The following is a 20033-nucleotide window of genomic DNA, read 5'->3' on the forward strand; positions in this document are numbered from 1 at the left end:
GCCTCATACCCTTGCCAGTAGAAGCTATTATTATTTCTATTTTTTGCCAACTTATATGTGAAAAATGATATTGAATCTGTTTTGCAATTTCCTGATTATCAGTGAAGTTGATCATCTTTAATTTTATTGTCTTTATATTTGCTTTATTAATTTGTTCATTATATTTTGCAAAACATGTTGCATTATTTTTTGTTTCACTCTTTCCTGTTTTTCTTTAATTTGAAGTAGTTTGTATATATTATGGATGGTAAAGTTTTATTTCACATGTTGCCTGTTTATTCTTGGTCTTCATAAATATTATCTAGTTGTAAATTATTAATTATTTGGGTTATAAAGACATTCTATACCTCAGTACCCATTTTTCAAACGTGTGTATGCATGAGCACTTACATGGATACATATGAACATAGAATCGTATACACAAATGTCATTTCCTCTCTCATGTTGACTCTACTTCAAATAATATTTTTTAAAGCAATAGTTAGGTGAACTTATTCTGACGCAGGTACAAATTTTGTTATCTGTTACCTTGGTTTGCTCTCTTTCATGCCAAAAAACAATTACACATGGTTTAACAGTATTTGTTAAAAGAAAAATGTTTTAAAGGCATTATTGGTTAGAAATATAGGTAAAATTTTCTAGTATTTACCTTCTTGTATTTTTTTTCTTTTGTTGCATTGTTGCTCTTTAGATGGCCATATTAAGGAAAGAAAATCTATTAAATGGTACTTGGGAGGATTGAAACATCACTGCTCATATAAGAAAGGAATTGTTTTCACATTTAACTTTTATTTGCAGAAAAAAATTTCTTTTAACTGTTTCTGTTGCAGTTTTGTTATGTTAATTTAAAGGTGTACAGTCACTTTCTTCCTTCTGAATTAGTAAAATCTGCTGTAGTTTTAAACAGAATTTATTTCATTTTTAGAACAAGTTGTATATAGTCATCAGTTTATGAATCTGGCAGGTGACAATTTAACCAATGTCAGCTTATTTGAAGAACATTGTGAAAATCTTCTTCGTGATTTAATAAACCTGTCCCTCAACAGGTATGACAAGGTAATGCCTTAAGAGTTTATTTGCATTTTTAGTATTTAATGACAATAGTCAGTACTTAATGAGTGTGGTTTGTTCTATAAGAATTTAACCTAAAATGATTGACTTGTTAATTCTAATTTTATATTACTTTTATTTGGGAGTTGGTTGGGGAAAGAATTTGAGGTAAACATTTAAAGAGGCTAGAATTAGTGTTTTAGAGCTTTTTTTTTAAAAAAAAAAAGCAAAACACTTTTTTATTGGTCAAATAAATAAGACAGTGTTTATGATGATTGGAAATTTCCCTTCAAATAGAGACCAGTCCTTTAATAATCTATTGCTATATATAACAAAATAAATGAGTACTTAGCTAAAGTTAGTTGACACATTTAAAGAGTGATTTTGTTTGCTTGTTTTCATAAAAGGTCTAGAATTGGGGGACATTATGTGTTTTTACTAAATTACTTATTGTAGTGCTTAAAGCAGTGATTTAATAGTGCTATGGTATACGTTTATTTTCAGTCAGTGGAAATCTGTTGACTGTCTAAACTTCAGGTAACAAGCATAACTGTTACCTATGGGAAACTGGGATTTTTAATTTTTTAAAATTTAGATCATGTTTTATGTATTATCTAAATCTAGTCTGTATTTATAATGCAATTGGTGGTTAACCAGATTTGATAAAGTAATATCTTGATGATTATTTTACTATGTTATGTTAGAAAATTGTATAATATGTGAAATAATGAACACATTATGAATTTCAGAAGTCTGGCTATCCTTAAAAATATAGTGCATATTCTTTGTATGCCACTTGAGGGTATATTTAGGAGCATTGAGAGTATGTTTGTCACAAAAGTGGTAAAATTGTCTAATCTTTATGAATTCCTAATTTTGCTTAATTATAAAAAATTTTGGTCTCAATTACAGTGAATTTAAACTTATTTTTTAATCATTTTTTTAGAAATCTGTTTATTTGGTTGATGGATTAGATCAAGGTTTGGAAACCATGGCCCTGTAGCCAAATCTGGCACATCAACCTTTTGTAAATAAAGTTTTACTGGAACACATTCCCATCCTTTTCATCCATTGTCTATGACTAAAGTTGCAGACCAATGGCAGAATTGAATAGTTGTAACAAAGGCTATTTCACTATTAAAGACTCTGTTTAGCCCTTTACAGAACAACTTTGCTCTCCGTTGGACTAGATGGCTAAAGCAGGTTTTTTTTAAGTTGGGAATTCATTGTGTACTTTTGTTTTTACATGGAAATTTATTTGAAAAGTTAATGAAATGGTATGTTTTTTATAAGCAATTTTATGTAATTGAGCATAAATTTTAAGTCATGAAAATCAATCTTTTAAAACATTTGAGGGGAGATATGTGGCATGTAAAATTCTGCTATCTTGTAATTTACTCTTTTTGGTTCTTTTCTGAAGGTTAGGCCTTCTCAGGCATTAATGAGTCACCATTGCCCATGTCCATGCATTAAGGAATTATGGGTTCTACTCATTCACCTCCTTAATCACAGAAGTAAATGGTCTCTCTCAGAAGTAAGTTATAAAACTGTTAGTTATTGTTACTAACCCTTATATTGAATTTATGCAGTTGGTTTGGCAAAGAAAAATCTTACAAAGTTGTTTTCTTTATAAACAGCACTGAATACTAAATACTTACTGTATTTTTAACCCTAAATAGGCAATAGGAAAATTATAGGACAGTTATGAGATTTGACTCATAATTTTATCTTCTCAAGTTCTTTTTTTCTTCTATCACAAATTCTTTAGGCTAAAATACTTTTAAAATGCTCTTGTAATTCAGGAAACATTTAGTCAGGAAATGAGGCAGATTTAGATTTATTAATCAATTTTACAGTATCTTATTTCAAGGAGGGAGAAAGAAAAACACATAGGGGAAGGTGGCAAATTTTATTTTACCTCACTTTGAATCAGGTCTTCAGAATGGGACTTCATTTTATTTCAAGTGTTCTGAATTAGGGGGGAAAGAGAAATAGCCATATGCAGAAGTAAACAAATAATTAATTGTGAAATGATACTTAAAGATAGTGGTTTCTATATTCTTATTCAGTTAGGAGTTTAGAATGATTTCTTCCTATATACATTTTCAAGACTTTATCCATAAATTAAAAAAACTCTATTGCTCTCTGAGTCAGAAGCTCAATTGAGCTTTAAATTTCTTTAAAGACACTACAAATTCAGGGAAAAGTAAACTGAAAGAACAGAGATACCATTCCTATTAGAACGACCAAAATTGGGAACACTGACAACTCTAAATGCTGTTGAGAATGTGAAACAATAGAAACTCATTCATTGTGGTAGAGATATAGAATGGTACAGCCCCTTTGGGAGACATTTTGCCCTTTCCTTGCAAACCTTAGCATGGTCTTAACATATTGATCCAACAGTTGTGCTCCTTAGTAGTTACCCAGGGAAAACTCTCATCAGCACAGAAACCTGCACATAAATGTTTATAGCAGCTTCATTTATCAATTATTTTATAATTGCCAGAACTTGGAAGCATCCAAGATATCCTTCAGTAGGTAAATGGATGATGAACTGTGGTATATTCAGACAATGGAATATTATTTAGCACTAAAAAGAAATGAGCTATCAAGCCATGAAAAGACATGATGGTGGAGATGGTATTGTTTTAGTCATTCAGTGGTGTCTGACTCTTGTAATCCCATGGACTGTAGCCCACCAGGTTCCTCTGTCCATGGAATTTCCCAGGCACGAATATTGGAGTGGGTTGCCATAGGAACATTAAATGCATATTACTAAGTGAAAGAAGCTAGTCTGAAAGGTTATACAACGTATCATTCCAACTACATGACATTCTTTAAAAGCCAAAACTGAAAACCGTAAAAAGATTATTGGCTTCTAGGGGTGGGCAGAACATAGGGGACTTTTAGGACAGTGAAAATATTCTATATAATTTTAATAATAACTTAAATTTTAATAACACTGGAGACGGAAGAGATTAAAAGCATTCTGACAGGAAAATGCTGCTTTGAAAAGAATGGCAGTCAGTTTGGCAGCCGATTTCTCAACAGCCATAGAGGCCAGTGGGAATGGTATCAACTAATTTTCAACACAAAATTCTTCATCCAGCACAATCTTTCAAGACTTGGATGAAACAGTTTTCAATGAAGCAAAATTAAAGGGGATCCTGAAAGATAAATTTAGTAGAATAATAATAATGCCAAAGTGAAAAGGAAGGTTATTTGAACTATAGGAAGGAAGGGAGTAATGAAAGTGGTAAATGTTCTGTATAAATTATAATTGAGTGGGGTTAAGAAATAAAGTACACAGTAATACTAGCTTATAAATTGGGTGGGGCATAAATGAGAGTATTTTAAAGTCTTTGTTTAGTCCAAGAGAAAAGCAAGATATATGTGAACTTGCCGAGATATTTGAATGTATGCTGTTGTTTTTAGGGTATCACTAAAAGAAAAAGTAGATTATTTAACTTAAACAGCGTGATAAAGGGGAAAATAGTGAAATTGTCAGCCCGAAAGAAGGCAGGAAGAAGGTGTAGATGGAAGAAGTAGGTGTATAAATAGAAATACGGAATAAGGTGGTAGATTTAAAACTAAATTTGAGTCATTACAGTAACTGCAAATGGACTACTAATTGCTCATTTAAAACATATACTGTCAAAGACTGTAAGCTGTTTATAAGAGAATCTAAAACAAAGTTCAGAAGAATTTGGAACTGATAGTAAAAGATACGAAAAGATATATATCAGGCTATCAAAGAATGGAAACAAAGCTGCTTAAGAATACAAACACATAAAAAAAGATGAAGCCAAACAATGTCTAATTAAGGCTTGTATATTTAAGTGGCAAAACTTATAAAACTAGGGAATGATATAGTAGTCAGAATAATGGTTATCCCTGGATGGGAGAAGAAGATGTGATTGTGGGAGTTGCAAGAGCTAGTCATTTTCTAATTTTTAGCCTGGGTATTTTTATTATTCTCTAAGTTTTACATATGTATTTTGTATTCTTTTGTATTTCCTTATAAATATGAAGGAAAAAACCCAAATCAAGATTTCTGGATCAGTTTCTGAATTTAACTGAATCATAATACCTCTATTTCCATAGTCATTTTGGAACTGTTTGAATAAACTACTCAGAACACTTTTTGAAAAATCAAATGACCAAAGAAGATCTGTGCTTACAGTCCAGCCCAGGGACCCATTGGGTTTTAGTTGGTGGATTATTACTCACGTAGCATCATTTTACCAGTTCGATCGCCATGGAACGCCAGATGAAATGGTAAGGTTTTATTTTTTTAAACTTTCTTAAATTATTGTTAACATATCTTTTTGGTAAATAAATTAGAAAGTGAGCAGAAACAATAAAAATCAGATTATAATCCTACAGAAATAAATTTAGCTTTTGAAACGAGACATGCTGGATCTTTCTAAATCTTTAAAAAAGTGATAACTAAAATCTCTTAAGATTGCCAAAGGGAAAGCCTCCATCTCCAGAAATGAGTTAGAGAAGTTTTGGGGGAAGATACTTTAATCTGTTAAACAATCATGAAGTTTACTTCAAATAAAAAGACAGATTTTAACTAGTATGTTAATTTCTAGTTAGAAACTTTTTTCATTTAAAAAGCACTATGAAATAAAACCAGCTGGTTGATGTATTCATTTGAAATCTTATTTGTATATAACTTATTCCATCTTCAAAAGTAGTATAGTATTGTATAAACCCATTAGTTCCATAAAGTAAGCATCTAGAATCTTGAAACCAATGTGTCTATATTTTCAAAATTTATCTTTTTTTCTGGGGATGATTGCAAAGCTGTCTGATCAACAGGCCTACTCTGTGAGCTTGTAAAAATTCAGATTTTTTAAAATCTGGAGATTGTGTTTTAGTACTATAATCTGGTCTGGAGTTTGGGAATTCTTATTTTTGAAAAGCTCTGTGAATCTCCATCAGGTATGGAAATGACTGCTTTATGAAACATGTTCCTTGATGGACTTCACATATTTTTCCCTTTTTGGAATACTGGACAGAGCCCAGAAATCATCCATGGAATTTGAGGGTCAGTTAGTATTGACATAGTGTTGTAGAAATGGAAAGGGCCTTAAGAGGGCCTGTAAGTATCCCTTAGTAATAAAAGATCCTTTAGGAGAGCCCAAGATAAAGTATGTTAAGTCAGAAAGTGCTCTGACAAGTCCATATACGGCTCAGTTTCAGTGTATTTAAGCATTTTACTGACTCTTTGAGAGAGAATAATAGAATGAGCGTCTCAGAGAAAGATCATATGTCCTTTGTTTATGCTTGTGAGTCCTTCCCATACTGGTGTATGGAAAATGATAAATGCTATTATTACTGTAGAAGTGCTCTTATTGAGTATCTTAATGGAGTTAATATGGTTATGTTTCACTTCTTTTAGTTATTAAAATACTAGAACAACAAAGAACTCAAAAAATTTACCTATAATTCAAAGGTCTTTGCATAAGCATTTTTCTTTCTCTTACCATAATTCTTCCAAATACATATTTCTGGTTTTAAATCACTGTAAATGAATATGGCAATTAGTTAAGCACTTCGTGAGTTCCTGTTGAGTGGCTATCATAATAATAGGTGCCCATGATAGGATACTCATGGAATAAATTGTGCTGCCTTTTCAAGTAATATGCTTTCAAGTTATTAATGCTTGCTGGAACTGCCACTAACACTTACTTCAATAAGCAGTGCATTGCAGTAGTGGTTGATGTTGACCCCCGCATACTCCCAGTATGGTAGGTAATCTAGCCACATTAATATATATCATTACTATTACTATTGTGGTGTTGAATTGTACTGGTGCAACCCTCAGTTGCCATTGCTGAAATCACTCTTCTGTTTCATACAGAGAACTCCATAGGACATTATTTCTTTTATTAGTTCTGGATCAAGATAGTGAAAGAATTGTCTGTATTTAGAATTGTCTGTCTTTTAATATTGCCAGTAGTTCTTTTATGATTTGCTTTTGTCAAGATACATATTTTTTTAATCTTAATCTTTAAAATTATGTAGAAGTTGTAGAGAGATTTAGAGGAAAGAGAACCATGTGTTAGTTGCTCAGCCATGTCCGGCTCTTTGCACCTCCATGGACTATAGCCCGCCAGGCTCCTCTGTCCATGGAATTCTCCAGGCAAGAATACTGGAATGGGTTGCCATTTCCTGCTCCAAAAGAGAGCCAGAGTATTTGGGGAAAAAACTACTTTTATATAATAAAAATAATAAAGATGTGTCATACATGTGTATATATGTCAAATAGATTCTGCCTTTATTCATGAGTCCTCAAAAAGTTTCAAACATTTCTTTTTTTTTTTTTTTTCAAACATTTCTTGATTTCTTAATGGCTTTAAAAGAAAAACTCAAACTCTCCAATTAATGATAGTTTTCATTAGGGTTGATACCTTCAGCATTTTGCATTTGCAAAGTATTTAATATCTCAGAGTGACTATTTGGTTTTTATCTCAATGAAGTGTTATGAAGTAGGCGAGAGATTAGTATTATATCCATTTTACAGGTAAAGAGACTGAGGTACATCCTGGTTGTACTGTGTACAACTGAAAAACAGTAGCTACTAAAATAGTTGCTACTAAGAAAAAATAGCAACCTATTTTTTATTACTTAGATAAACTCGATATTAGGGACTTTCTGAGGACTTCATCTTATGAATCGGTCTCTGGGAAGGTAACCATGTGTATCAATTTGCCAGGGACAATCCCAGTTTGTGTCCATTTCCCCCTTATTCCACATCTGGTTAGTTTTTCCCCTTTTCTCAAAAGTTTCTCAATTTGGTTTATAAATCATATAATTATTTTAATCTTTGATCATAAGGGTATATTAACTCATTCTTTCAGAGATTATATAGGATGTTAATTTGTGTCCGAGATCTACTAAAAGAGTTTTGAAAATTATCTGAATTTCTTTTCTCCTTATGGTGTATTAGCATAGCCAGCAACTGTATAGAAAATGGTTATGCATTGATCATGCTTTATTTCACTAAAGAATTACCTGATGTGAGAGGATGATAGAAAGCTACAATGATTAGCCATATATTCTGCAGCAGAGAACTACCTCCAGTCTTGTGATAATCATAAAGATGTTTCAGTTTTTAAATGTAAACTGCTTTGCCCTGAAGGTTAATGTGAAATCTTTCTTTTTTTAGGTCGGTTTCAGATATGGTTAATTTTTTTTTTTAAGTTTTTGTAAACTAGACATTAGCTGTATGTGTATTTAAATAAAAACTTGCCAATTGCTTAGTACTGGCTTATAAGAAAAATTTGGTATCTCACTTTTCGTTCTAGAGGCTTTATATATTCATATATTTTTGTTTAATGCTTGTCTCTCAACTTAGATGTGCTATCTTCTTACAACCCCAGGCATCTGTTTTGCTTTTATTCTTTAGAAATATAGTTGGTTTCTAGTGTTGAGGTGTACAGAAAAGTGATTCAGTTACATATATTCTTTTTCATATTCCATTCCATTATAGGTTATTACAAGATACTGAATATAGAGTTCCCTGTGGTATATAGTAGATCCTTGTTATCTATTTTATATGTAGTAGTGTGTATCTGTTAACCCTGTATTCCGAATTTATATCTTCCCCCTTTCTCCTTTGGTAACCATAAGCTTGTATTCTATGTCTGTGAGTCTATTTCTGTTTTGTCATAAGTTCACGTGTATCGTTTTTTTAAGATTCCACATGTAAGTGATATATAATATTTGTCTTTCTCTGACTTATTTCACTTAGTATGATCTCTAGGTTCATTTGTGTTGCTGGAAATGGCATTATTTCATTCTTTTTTATGGCTGAATAATATTACTCTGTGTGTATGTGTACACACACAACATCTTCTTTATCCATCCATCTGTAGATGGACGTTTGGGTTGCTTCCATGTCTTGGCTATTGTAAATAGTGCTACTATGAACATTGAGGTACATGTATTTTTTTGAATTAGTTTTTGTCTTTTCTGGTATATGCCCAGGAGTGGGATTGCTGGATCATATGGTAACTCTTATTTTTAGTTTTTTAAAGACTAAAGACTCCTTACTGTTCTCCATAGCGACCATACCAATTTACATTCCCACCAACAGTATGGGAGGATTCCCTCTTCTCGACAACCTCTCCACTATTTATTATTTGTAGACTTTTTGATAATGGCTGTTCTGACTCGTGTGAGGTGATACCTGATTATAGTTTTGATTTGTATTTCTCTAATAATTCGCAATATTGAGCATCTTTTCGTGTGACCGTTGGCCATCTGTTTGTCTTCTCTAGAGAAATGTCTGTATAGATCATCTGCCCAGTTTTTGATTGAGTGTTTGGGTTTTTGATATCGAGCTATGTGAGTTGTTTGTATATTTTGGAAATGAATCTCTTGTTAGTCACATCATTTGCAAATATTTTCTCCCATTCTATAAGTTGTCATTTCATTGTGTTTATGGCTTGCTTTGCTGTACAATAGCTTTTAAGTTTAACTAGCTCTCATTTGTGTATTTTTGTTTTTGTTTCCATTACTATAGGAGATGGATCCAAAAAAAACATTGCTGTGATTTATATCAGAGTGTTCCTATGTTTTATGGTATCTGGTCTTCCATGTAGGTCTTTATTCCATTTTGAATTTATGTTAGTATATGGTGTTAAGAGAATGTTCTAAGTTCATTCTTTTACATGCAGCTGCCCAGTTTTCCCAGCACTGATTGTTGAACAGGCTGTTTTCTCCATTATATATTCTTTTGTCATAGATCAGGTGACCAGAAGTGTGGGGGTTTATTTCTGGACTTTATCCTATTCTATTGATCTATATTTCTGTTTTTGTGCCAGTACCACATTAAAAAAAAAATTATTAGTATAGGTCTCTAAGATAATCTGAAGTCAGGGCACATGATTTCTCTAGTTCCATTCTTTTTTCTCAAGATTGTTTTGGCTGTTCGGGTTCTTTTGTGTTTCCATACAAATACAATTTTTTTTTTGTTCTTGTTCTGTAAACAGTGACATGAGTAATTTGATAGGGATTGCATGAGTAATTTGATAGGTAATCTGTAGATTGCCTTGGGTAGTACAGTCGTTTTAACAATGTTGATTTCTTCCAGTTAAAAGTGGTGAGAGGAAGTATCCTTGCCTTGCTCCTAATGAGTGTTACCTCTTACAATTTTAATTACCTATTTAAAAAGCAAATATAGTTTAAAGAGAATAATTACTTTGGGACATTGCAGGGATCCTCAGTACAATCAGTCTCGCCAGCTGGTTCTTGTCTTTGAAACTTTTGGAATAGTGATAAAGGTGTGAAACACATCCTTAAACTGAGCATTGCTTCAGGTTACCTAGTTGGCTGGACGTGGAGACTCAGCTCAGTTCAGTTGCTCTTGTGTCCGATTCTTTGTGACCCCATGGACTGCAGCAGACCAGGCTTCCCTGTCCATTACCAACTCCCAGAACTTGCTCATACTCATGTCCATTGAGTCATTTATGCCATCAAGCCATCTCATCCTCTGTTGCCCCCTTTTCCTCCTGTCCTCAATCTTTCCTAGCATCCTGGGTCTTTTCCAGTGAGTCAGCTCTTTGCATCAGGTGGCCAAAGTACTGGAGCTTCAACTCCAGCATCAGTCCTTCCAATGAGTATTCAGGGTTGATTTCCTTTAGGATTCACTGGTTTGATCTCCTTGTTGTCCAAGGGACTCCCCATTATTCTTCTCCAGCACCATAATTTGAAAGCATCAATTCTTGGGCGCTCAGCCTTCTTTATGATCCAGCTCTCACATCCGTATATGGCTACTGGAAAAAACTTACCATTGACTGTACAGACCTTTGTTTGCAAAGTGATGTCTCTGCTTTTTAATATACTGGCTAGGTTTGTCATAGCTTTTCTTCCAAGGAGCAAACGTCTTTTAATTTTGTGACTGCAGTTACCATCTACAGTGATTTTGTAGCCTAAGAAAATCAAGTCTGTCACTGTTCCCATTGTTTCTCCATCTGTTTGCCATGAAGTGATGGGACTGGGTGCCATGATTTTAGTTTTTTGAAACTAAACTGTTAGCATCAATGTGTGCCGGTATGCAGGGGAATTTTGAGCATTAACTTGCTAGTATGTGAAATGAGTACAATTGTACAGTAGTTTGAATATTTGGCACTGCTTTCTTTGGGTTTGGAATGAAAACTGACCTTTTCCAGTCCTGTGGCCATTGCTGAGTTTTCCAAATTTGCTGGCATATTACTTGTAGTACTTTAACAGCATCATCTTTTAGGATTTGAATGAAATAGCTCAGCTTGAATTCAGTCACCCTCACTAGCTTTGTTTGTAGTAATGTTTCCTAAGGCACACTTGACTTCATACTCCAGGATGTCTGGCTCTAGGTGAGTGACTACACCATCGTGGTTATCTGGGTCATTAATACCTTTTTTGTACAGTTCTTTTATGTATTCTTGCCACCTCTTCTTAATTTCTTCTGTTAGGTCCTCGCTGTTTCTGTCCTTTGTTGTACCCATCTTTGCATGAAATGTTCTTTTCGTATCCAATTTTCTTGACGAGATCTCCTGTCTTTGCCATTCTGTTTTCCTCTATTTCTTTGCATTGTTCACTTAGAGCTCTTATCTTTTCTTGCTATTCTTCGGAACTCTATCTTTCCTTTTCTCCTTTGCCTTTCGCTTCTCTTCTTTTCTCACCTATTTGTGAAACGTCTTCCAAAAACCAGTTTGCCTCTTTGCATTTCTTTTTGTTTGGGATAGTTTTGATCACCCCCTCCTGTACAGTGTTACAAACCTCCATCCATAGTTATTGAGGCACTCTATCAGTGCTAATCCCTTGAATCTATTTGTCACTTCCACTGTATAATCGTAAGGGATTTGATTTAGGTCATACCTCAGTGGTCTGGTGGTTTTCCCTACTTTCTTTGATTTAAGTCTTGATTTTGCAATAAGGAGCTCATGATCTAAACCACAGTTAGCTCCAGGTCTTGTTTTTGCTGACTGTATAGAGCTTCTCTGTTTTCACCTGCAAAGAATATATAATCAATCTGATTTCAATATTGACCATCTGAGGATGTCCATGTAGTTCTCTTTGGTCCAGGGCAAATTCTGTACTACATGTTTTTTCCTGATAAATATTTTGCATGTACTTTATTTACATAAATATATTTGAGAAAACCAATAATTCCTTTCTAAAAACTACATCATTGTACAATACTAGTTATCTACTGATGTGTAACAAAATTTTGCTCCTTAAAAGAATGAACATCTCACACAGTTCTTGAGGGTGTGACATCCAGTAGAAGCCTAGGTGGGTTGTTGTGGCTCAGAATCTCATGTGTTTGGAATCAAGCTGTCCCCTGGGACCTCAATCTCGGGGGCTGGAGGGTTTACTTCTCTTCTTGCTAACCTTGACAGAAGGCCTTAATTACCTATCATGTGAGCCTCTTTGGTACTGTTCTTAGCATAACTTTTCCCAGGAGTCAATGAGAGAGATTGTCATTAAGACAGAATCTTCAGTGTCCTTTAATCTTGGGACTGACCTTCTTTCAGTACTATTAGTGCTGGTATTCTTCTATTAACATACCAACTCTGGTACAGTGTGGGAGGGGATTGAATAAGGGCATGAATTCCAAGAAGCAGAGATCACTAGGGGCTGTCTTAGAGCTGGCTACCACAGTCACTAAGCACCTTTATTAAGGAAATACTTGTTCAGTGATTTCTTATAGTTAGCATCCATCTTATATGAGCATTATCCAGCCACTTAAAATCTGAATGTGCTTTAACTTTTTATTGGTCACTGGAGTTCATCCTTATGAACAGCATGGGTGCTATAAAAGGGATAGGAGGGTGTGAGGAAACTCTTTGCCTTTATTCTTTAAGGCCTCTGGCTTAGCTTTCTAAGGTCTCAGGCCTGCTTTTGCACCTTTTGTTCTTCCCTTGTTTGAAACTAGCTGTGATTTGCATCTTTGTGAATGTACTTTCTTTGCTTCTGGTTTTGACCGGTATCCACATATCCAGATCTTCGGGAACTGAATATCAAGTGAAGTAGCATGCATGCTCAGTTGTGTCCAGCTCTTTGTGACCCCGTGGGCTATAGCCTACTGGGCTCCTCTGTCCATGAGATTCTCCCGGCAAGAATACTGGAGTGGGTTGCCATTTTATCCTTCAGGGGATCTTCCTGACCCGGAGATGAAATCTGGTTTTTCTGCACTGCAGGCAGATTCTTTACCACTGATCTACCTGGGAATCAAGTGAACCAGGTATCCTGTGAAAAGTTCCTCTAGGTTCTCCCTTGGGAAAAGTAGAGTTGTTCTCATTGCTTAGCCTTTGTGAAATATGTTGGCTTTTTGAGTCGTTTTTATCTTTCTTCTTTATTGTAGAGGCTTCTGGATAGTTGAGATTACCTGGTAAGTGACCACTGGCTAAATGAGGTATCAAATGTGTAAAAGTTGTTTTACAATAATTTTTTTAGTTACTTGTTTACTAGAGTAGACCATTTTGAGGCCGTTAGCATAGGGGGAGCCTGGTGGCCTACCATCTTTGGGGTCGCACAGAGTCGGACACGACTGAAGCGACTTAGCAGCAGCAGCAGCAGCAGCATAAAACAAAGGTAAAAATCTCTACTGAGTAAAGTACAGAATAAGGAAGATACTCGGTGTTGTAAAAGACTCTAAAATATACTTAAATTTTTTTTTTCCTATTAGATGATAATTGACAGCAATAGTTTATTGTTTGTTAAAACGTTTATAGTTTTATAGAAGCACCACTGTAATAAAACAACTCCTGATAATTGGAGTATTTAAGGGCAATAATTTTAATGCAATATTTTCTCCCTTTCTAGAGACAGATGGAATCAAATTGGAATTTTGTAGAAGAACTGCTGAAAAAGTCCATCAGTGTTCAGGTACACATTTAAAGTGAGATGGTTTGTGGGCTTTGCTAAATTTTTATGTTACAGATTTTAAGAACCAATCAAACCGTTAAAATGATTTAAATAACAAACTTGGTTTACTTATTAGAAACTCGAGCTAAGAATCATCATTCTTTGTTAATGCAGAGTCTTTGTACAGTAGTTTTTATTTTGAAGATTTTTATTTTAACACTGAGTTGCCAGTTAAAGGGCAAAGATAATTATCGTAGTTGGTGACTTTGACAAAATGTATTCAAAATAAGGAGCAGAAGCTTCAGAATCAGCCATTCCTTGACTGTATGATATCAAGTCTAGGAGACACGATGAGGGAGATAGTCAGTGGCATTGGAAATTCAGCTGTATCCTCGTCACAGCAGGAAGGTGACTTGCCTTGCTGAGCAATTTGTCTTACAGGCTTGAATCATACTCTGACTGATAAGGTCCTAGTTTCTGAGCCCTCATTTCATAGCTTATCATTTTTCTTTCTGCAGAACTGTTAATGCAGTGCTTCATGGCCCAGAGGTCAGATTTGACCTTCTTTAAAAATAGTTTTAAGTGTGCTCTTCATCACATCTTTAAACTTATTGTATTATAGTTCTATAAAGTTTTGTGGCATAAGTTGTTTATGTAAGATTTTAAAGGGAAATTTTAGTATTTTTTTAAGTTTGGGTAATAGACTAATTTTCTCTTAAGAAATGAGGATTGTTAAAAACCTGAAGAGGAATAAAAAATATAGTAGTATAAGACTGCTACACATATACATATACATTTATTTTTTACCCATATCTTTGAAAATCGTTTTAATGGCTTAAATTTTTTTTCCCTATTATCATTAATCTTATTTTTTTTTTAGGTAAAAACATAAATATATTTAGTTATAAAATTTCTAGTTATGAACTAAGAATTCTAGATTAGAATGCCAAAGAACTCTGAATATATCAGTTGCATCAGAAGCAAAAGAGCTGTTATCTTAACCATTGTAAAAATTGTTGTTTCTTTTTTGGTATCATTTTAATTGGCTTTCTCTGTTCTTTTTGAGAACATACTGATTTTAGTAGCTCAAAGTTTCAGACATGTGTTTTTTTTTACTTCAAGAATGTGTGGAATCCCTAAAAAGTGGCCATTATTTACATCATCAGTCTTTTAATGGTATCTGCTAACGCTGTTGTGAGGCTACATCCCTAATTCTTGTAAGGAGGTAGACTGACCATGTGGAGTTACCTGGCTGGGGATATCCCAAGATGTGGGACTTTTCGGTGATAAAACCAGGGAAGACCTTAGAGAACTGGGCCAAGCCAATCACCCTAGAAGCAAGGATAGTACAGCTCGTCTAAGAAACTTTCTCTGTGAATTTAGGTCTAGCATAAAGTCAAAGAAATATCTGTCTTGTGAGAGAGGAGGTCATTGTAATATTTAGAAAAAAGCGGTCCATTCTCTCGAGTAATCTCAATTTTGTCTTGCCTTGATTGTATCAAATTAGATTTTATAAGTAGTATAGGACAACTTGCTGGAGTTCTTGAAACCAATTTTGTGGGTTCAGTAGGTGGTCATAAAGAATAAATAATGTGTTTGGATAGAGCTATCAGTTTGATTATCTGTTTTTCCCCATTGAGGTAAATTAAAATCTGACCATGCTCGTGTGCTTTGACTTCGTCTCCAACTGTGAAAGAAAGAGTCTGTTTGCAATGTTAAAAAATAAAAAATGTTTTACATATACAGCAGTCTTCAAATAAAATTGGTGGGCATTCCGCTGTAGTTTTGATTAAGCAAATAATGTTCCAAATCTTTTTGTAGCCATAGAGAATCTTCCAGAAACAGACACTGAGCTTTGTTAGTAAAGAGGACATATATTGTTAAATTTTGCTTAAACTGAATAGTTAAGTATTTGCTCTAAAAACGTTCTTATGAGGTAATCCTGTGTAATTTTGTGAATGCTAACAGTAAACATTTGTTCTACCTTTGCAACATCATTATTTTCATATGAAAAGGGATGTTTTTAGTTTTATGCCACTTTTTAAATAAAGCCTCATTATTTTCTGAGTTCACAACAGTTTTCTTTCAAAGGTCATGAAGGGGTGCGAGGAGAAATCCTAAGCAAGCCTAATGTTTAAAAAATATTTTTATTTGTCAAATAATCCTGAGAGTCTTAAGGCTAAAAAAACTCGGAATATGATTAGTTCTGAATAATGTGGGTCAGTCTTTTAATTACTAATCCAGAATTACTATGTTTCTTGGACAGAAGGATTTTGACTGGGATTTGAAGTCTAACTCTTTGTTTAGTCACTGAGTCATGTCGGCCTCTCTGTGACCCCATGGACTGTAGCCAGTCAGGCATCTCTGTCCATGGGATTTCCAGGCAAGAATACTGGAGTGGGTTGCCTCTTCCTCTTCCAGGGGATCTTCCTGACCCAGGGATCGAACCCATGTCTCCTGCATTGGCAGGCAGATTCTTTACCACTGAGTCACCAGGGAAGCCGCTAACTCTCTTTATCTAATCCTGATAAAATCCCATCAGACTGACAGTTACTATTTACCTTGAACATAAGTTTTATTCTCCAGGTAGTTTCTGATAGGCAAGTTAGTTATGCATAAAAAACAAACCCCCAGTTGTTATATTGACATTTCTATAAAATAAGCTAAAAATTTTTTATTTTTAGTTCAGTAAAACAATTTGGTGCATGGAATATGCCCAAATTTAATATGCTTGCATTTGATCTTTCAAAATAAAAGTTCTAGGAAGATACCCTTTTTGAAAGGACTGAGGTGAGAGATCAGCAGCAGACACTGGAGTATTCTAGGATTGCTTTTTATATGAAATAGTTTATATGTACTCATTCAGCTGAGATGAGACACCCAGGGAGCCCACAGGTTCTTGTGATAAATGTAGAAATTGAGTAGTGTGGGCTCTGGATTTGAGACAGGTAGGTTTGAATCTACATGGAAAAGAGCCCCACGGGCCTTCTGGTTTATTAAAAATTAGAGAGCGTGGATTTAGATAATGTTAATCAAAATTCTTGGTTTAGGTAGAGTTTGGCTTCAACACTCACAAAATTAAAATATGTCCATTTAAGGTACAATAGTGTGAATGTGTTGCCTTTATTATATGATTGTCAAGACTAAATGTTTCAGCTAAAAAAATTCATTCAAAGCGACAGCTGTCGCTGTGCGAGCACTATCCATGGCACTAAATGTACATTTTCCACTTACGACAGTCTTGTGAAGTCCCATTTTAGACATTAGGAAAACTGGGACACAGAGTAAGCCTTGTCCAGGTTCACTCAGCTAGCTAGGAAGTGGCGAAGCTGGAATTTGAATCTTCATATGTGTTTTTCAGTCATTCCAAAGTGAAGTCTGTCAGTCATATCCGACTCTTTGTGACCCTATGGAGTGTAGCCTACCAGGCTCCTTTGCCCATGGGATTTTCCAGGCAAGAGTACTGGAGTGGGTTGCCATTTCCTTCTCCAGGGGATCTTCCCAACCCAGGGATCGAACCCACGTCTCCCACATTGTAGGCAGATGCTTTACCATCTGAGCCACGAGGGAAGTCCGTCATTCCAAACTCCCTCAAAACACTTGACCTTGTAAGATTCTTAATAAAGCTCTGCTTTTTGTTGTTGTTGTTACTTTAAAACTTTCTTTTTTGAAACTTCTTTGCTCTTATGTCTTTGATTAGTAATGTACTTTGATTTGTAAGATCTGTTTTGGTAATACTTGTGGAAAGCAACTATCTCAATTTTCCACTTTTTAAAATTTGTTTCTGTGATCTTCTCTCCCTCCAATAAGTCTTATGATGGGAAAAATGTAAGGCAGGAAGAAATTAATATACTCAGATGCTCTCAAACATTCTTCCTTACCATATTTCAGCTGTTTTTCCATTATGAATTTGAACTAAGATGTCTGTTGGCTCCTCTACTTCTATTGTAAATTCTTATCTCTTTGGCTTTCTGAACTTGAAGATGGGCAAATCATTTAATTCAGCTGATGTGCGCCCACCTACACAATTTTTAATGGAAATTTTTAAGACGCACTAAGGGAACATGGTTCAAAACAAAATAATGGATGAATATACAAAACATGAGAATGTGCTTTACAGCAAATACAGTGATTAATTAAAAAAAGAAACTTACTTTTCAAGTCATACGCAACTGACTTACCCTGCCAGAACTGTGGAGAACATGGTATTTTATAAGACAGTTCTTTTCATTTTAATCTGTAGCCAGTAGCAAGAAAAGGATGGGAAATTTATCTCCTTTCCTTAACAACAAAAAAAAGGAAAAATCCCCCAGGATACTGTATTTAATTTCTTCTTGATTGGTTGCAATGGAAAGAGCATGGGCTTTGGTCCCACAAACTTTGATTCAAATCTTGCTCTGGTCACTAAGAGCAATCTTGATCAAATCTGGTGTCGATTAGATGTTCATTTTTTTCCCTCATGTTTTTGGAAGGTGGTGTATTATAGTATGTCTAACAAGCTTTGGAGTCATGAGTCCTAACTCCTTCCCATATGCACTTGAGTAAGCCATTTATAATTTCTGAACCTCAACCGGTTTTTGTTTTTTGTTTTTTTTTTGGGGAAATGAATGTAGTAAAACTGAGATGATATGAGACATACATGAATAACATGTAAAACATCATATAATATTGGACACATACTTGGTATTTAACCTTTTTTTTTTCCCCAAACTTTGTATATTTTTATGGTTTAAAATAAAATAAATTTTTATAATAAAATAAATTTTTGTGAATTTTACATGTAAAATGATTTTCAGGTACCAAACAAAGCAATACAAAACTCTTCAAAACGAACCCACTGTTTTCATGTAATTCACTTTTTAATCTTGCAACATAATTAAATTAGTATGTTTTAATTCACATCAGTAGTGTGTCATGTGAATAAACCTACATCTAGTTTAATAGTTTCACGATAAAATCAAAGAACGTTAGTGACCAATGAGGGTTAAATGAGTTTAATTATCAGAGGAACTAAATATCTTTCCCTAAACCATAGAGCTACTTGATGAGCAACACTAGAACTCAGATCTGTTTTGTTGATAAAACATTTACGGAGTCTCTTTGGTGAAGCAGGCACTGTGCTAGGCCTAGGGAACATTATTGCAGCCCTTAGGGAACTCATAGACTTGAATGCAAATAGGAAGGTAAGAACTGTGTGTGAAGTGTCAATGAAAGTATGTAACTTTGTACAGGAAGTGGTGATCCCCTTCCCTTTCTGAAATACTTCTCTCAGAGTCCATGATGCCTGGTTTCCTACCTACTTCATTGGATTTTGCTTATAGGCCTCCTTTTTCTTGATACCTAAATTTTGGAAAAGCAATAAGCTGTCAGTTCTGGGTTCTTTTCTGTTTTCTGTCCACAGTCTTTCCTAGATTGATCTTATCTAGGCTTTTAGCTCTAAAACCCGTCAGTGTGAAGGTAATATCCAAATTTGTATCAGTAGCTCTGACTTTTTCCTTGAGCTGTAGACCCATAAATTGTCTGTGTAATATTTCTACTTGGTTGCCCTGTGCACTCTCTCATCTGTTCCCTCCCTGTTCTTTGCCACCTTAAGAAGTGGTTCCATCAATCCATTTTCTTAAGCCAAAACTTAAGAATTCGCCTTAATTGCTATCTTTCTTTCATACCTTAATATAAGTCATCCACAAATTCCATCAACATAACTCTAAAATTGTCTGCCTGTCTTAATCTTACAGTTTCACAATTATCTCCTAGAATTTTTAGTTGGTGGGAGGAGAAGGAAGTAGAAAAAAGGAGACATTTTAATCTTCTGTAATGAAATAACCACGTACCTTTGTTGAAAAGAGACAATACTGAATCCACTCAACAATTCTTTGCTTAAAGCATACTGTTTCCCAGGCACCTTCACATTTCCAGCATGTCTGCTTTGTACTTAACCTTTGTCTGCTTTTCTGTTACGCTGGAAGTTCTCTTTCAGCTCTTCTAACTGATCTTATACCTCTGTTCTTATCTGTTGTTGTCATCTTGCTTGATCCAGTGTAGCATTTTTGAAACATTCATTTCATGTCACCCCTGTGTTTACAGTCCTGTAAAGGTTTACCAACATAATTAAA

General features: G+C 34.6%; 1 protein-coding gene across 4 annotated transcripts in view; it reads left to right on the forward strand.

The window, feature by feature from the left end:
• Positions 1-20033, forward strand: part of MMS22L (MMS22 like, DNA repair protein) — a 122117-nt gene that overhangs the window by 14533 nt on the left and 87551 nt on the right. For all 4 annotated transcript variants that reach the window (XM_013966474.2, XM_018053137.1, XM_018053138.1 and 1 more), the window contains exons 8-11: positions 926-1056; positions 2471-2584; positions 5158-5331; positions 13879-13941. In XM_013966474.2, coding sequence (XP_013821928.2) covers positions 926-1056; positions 2471-2584; positions 5158-5331; positions 13879-13941 — 482 coding nt within the window. The remainder of the gene's footprint in view (positions 1-925; positions 1057-2470; positions 2585-5157; positions 5332-13878; positions 13942-20033) is intronic.

The sequence above is a fragment of the Capra hircus genome, chromosome 9 (assembly GCF_001704415.2).
Source record: "Capra hircus breed San Clemente chromosome 9, ASM170441v1, whole genome shotgun sequence".
Classification (NCBI taxonomy): domain Eukaryota; kingdom Metazoa; phylum Chordata; class Mammalia; order Artiodactyla; family Bovidae; genus Capra; species Capra hircus.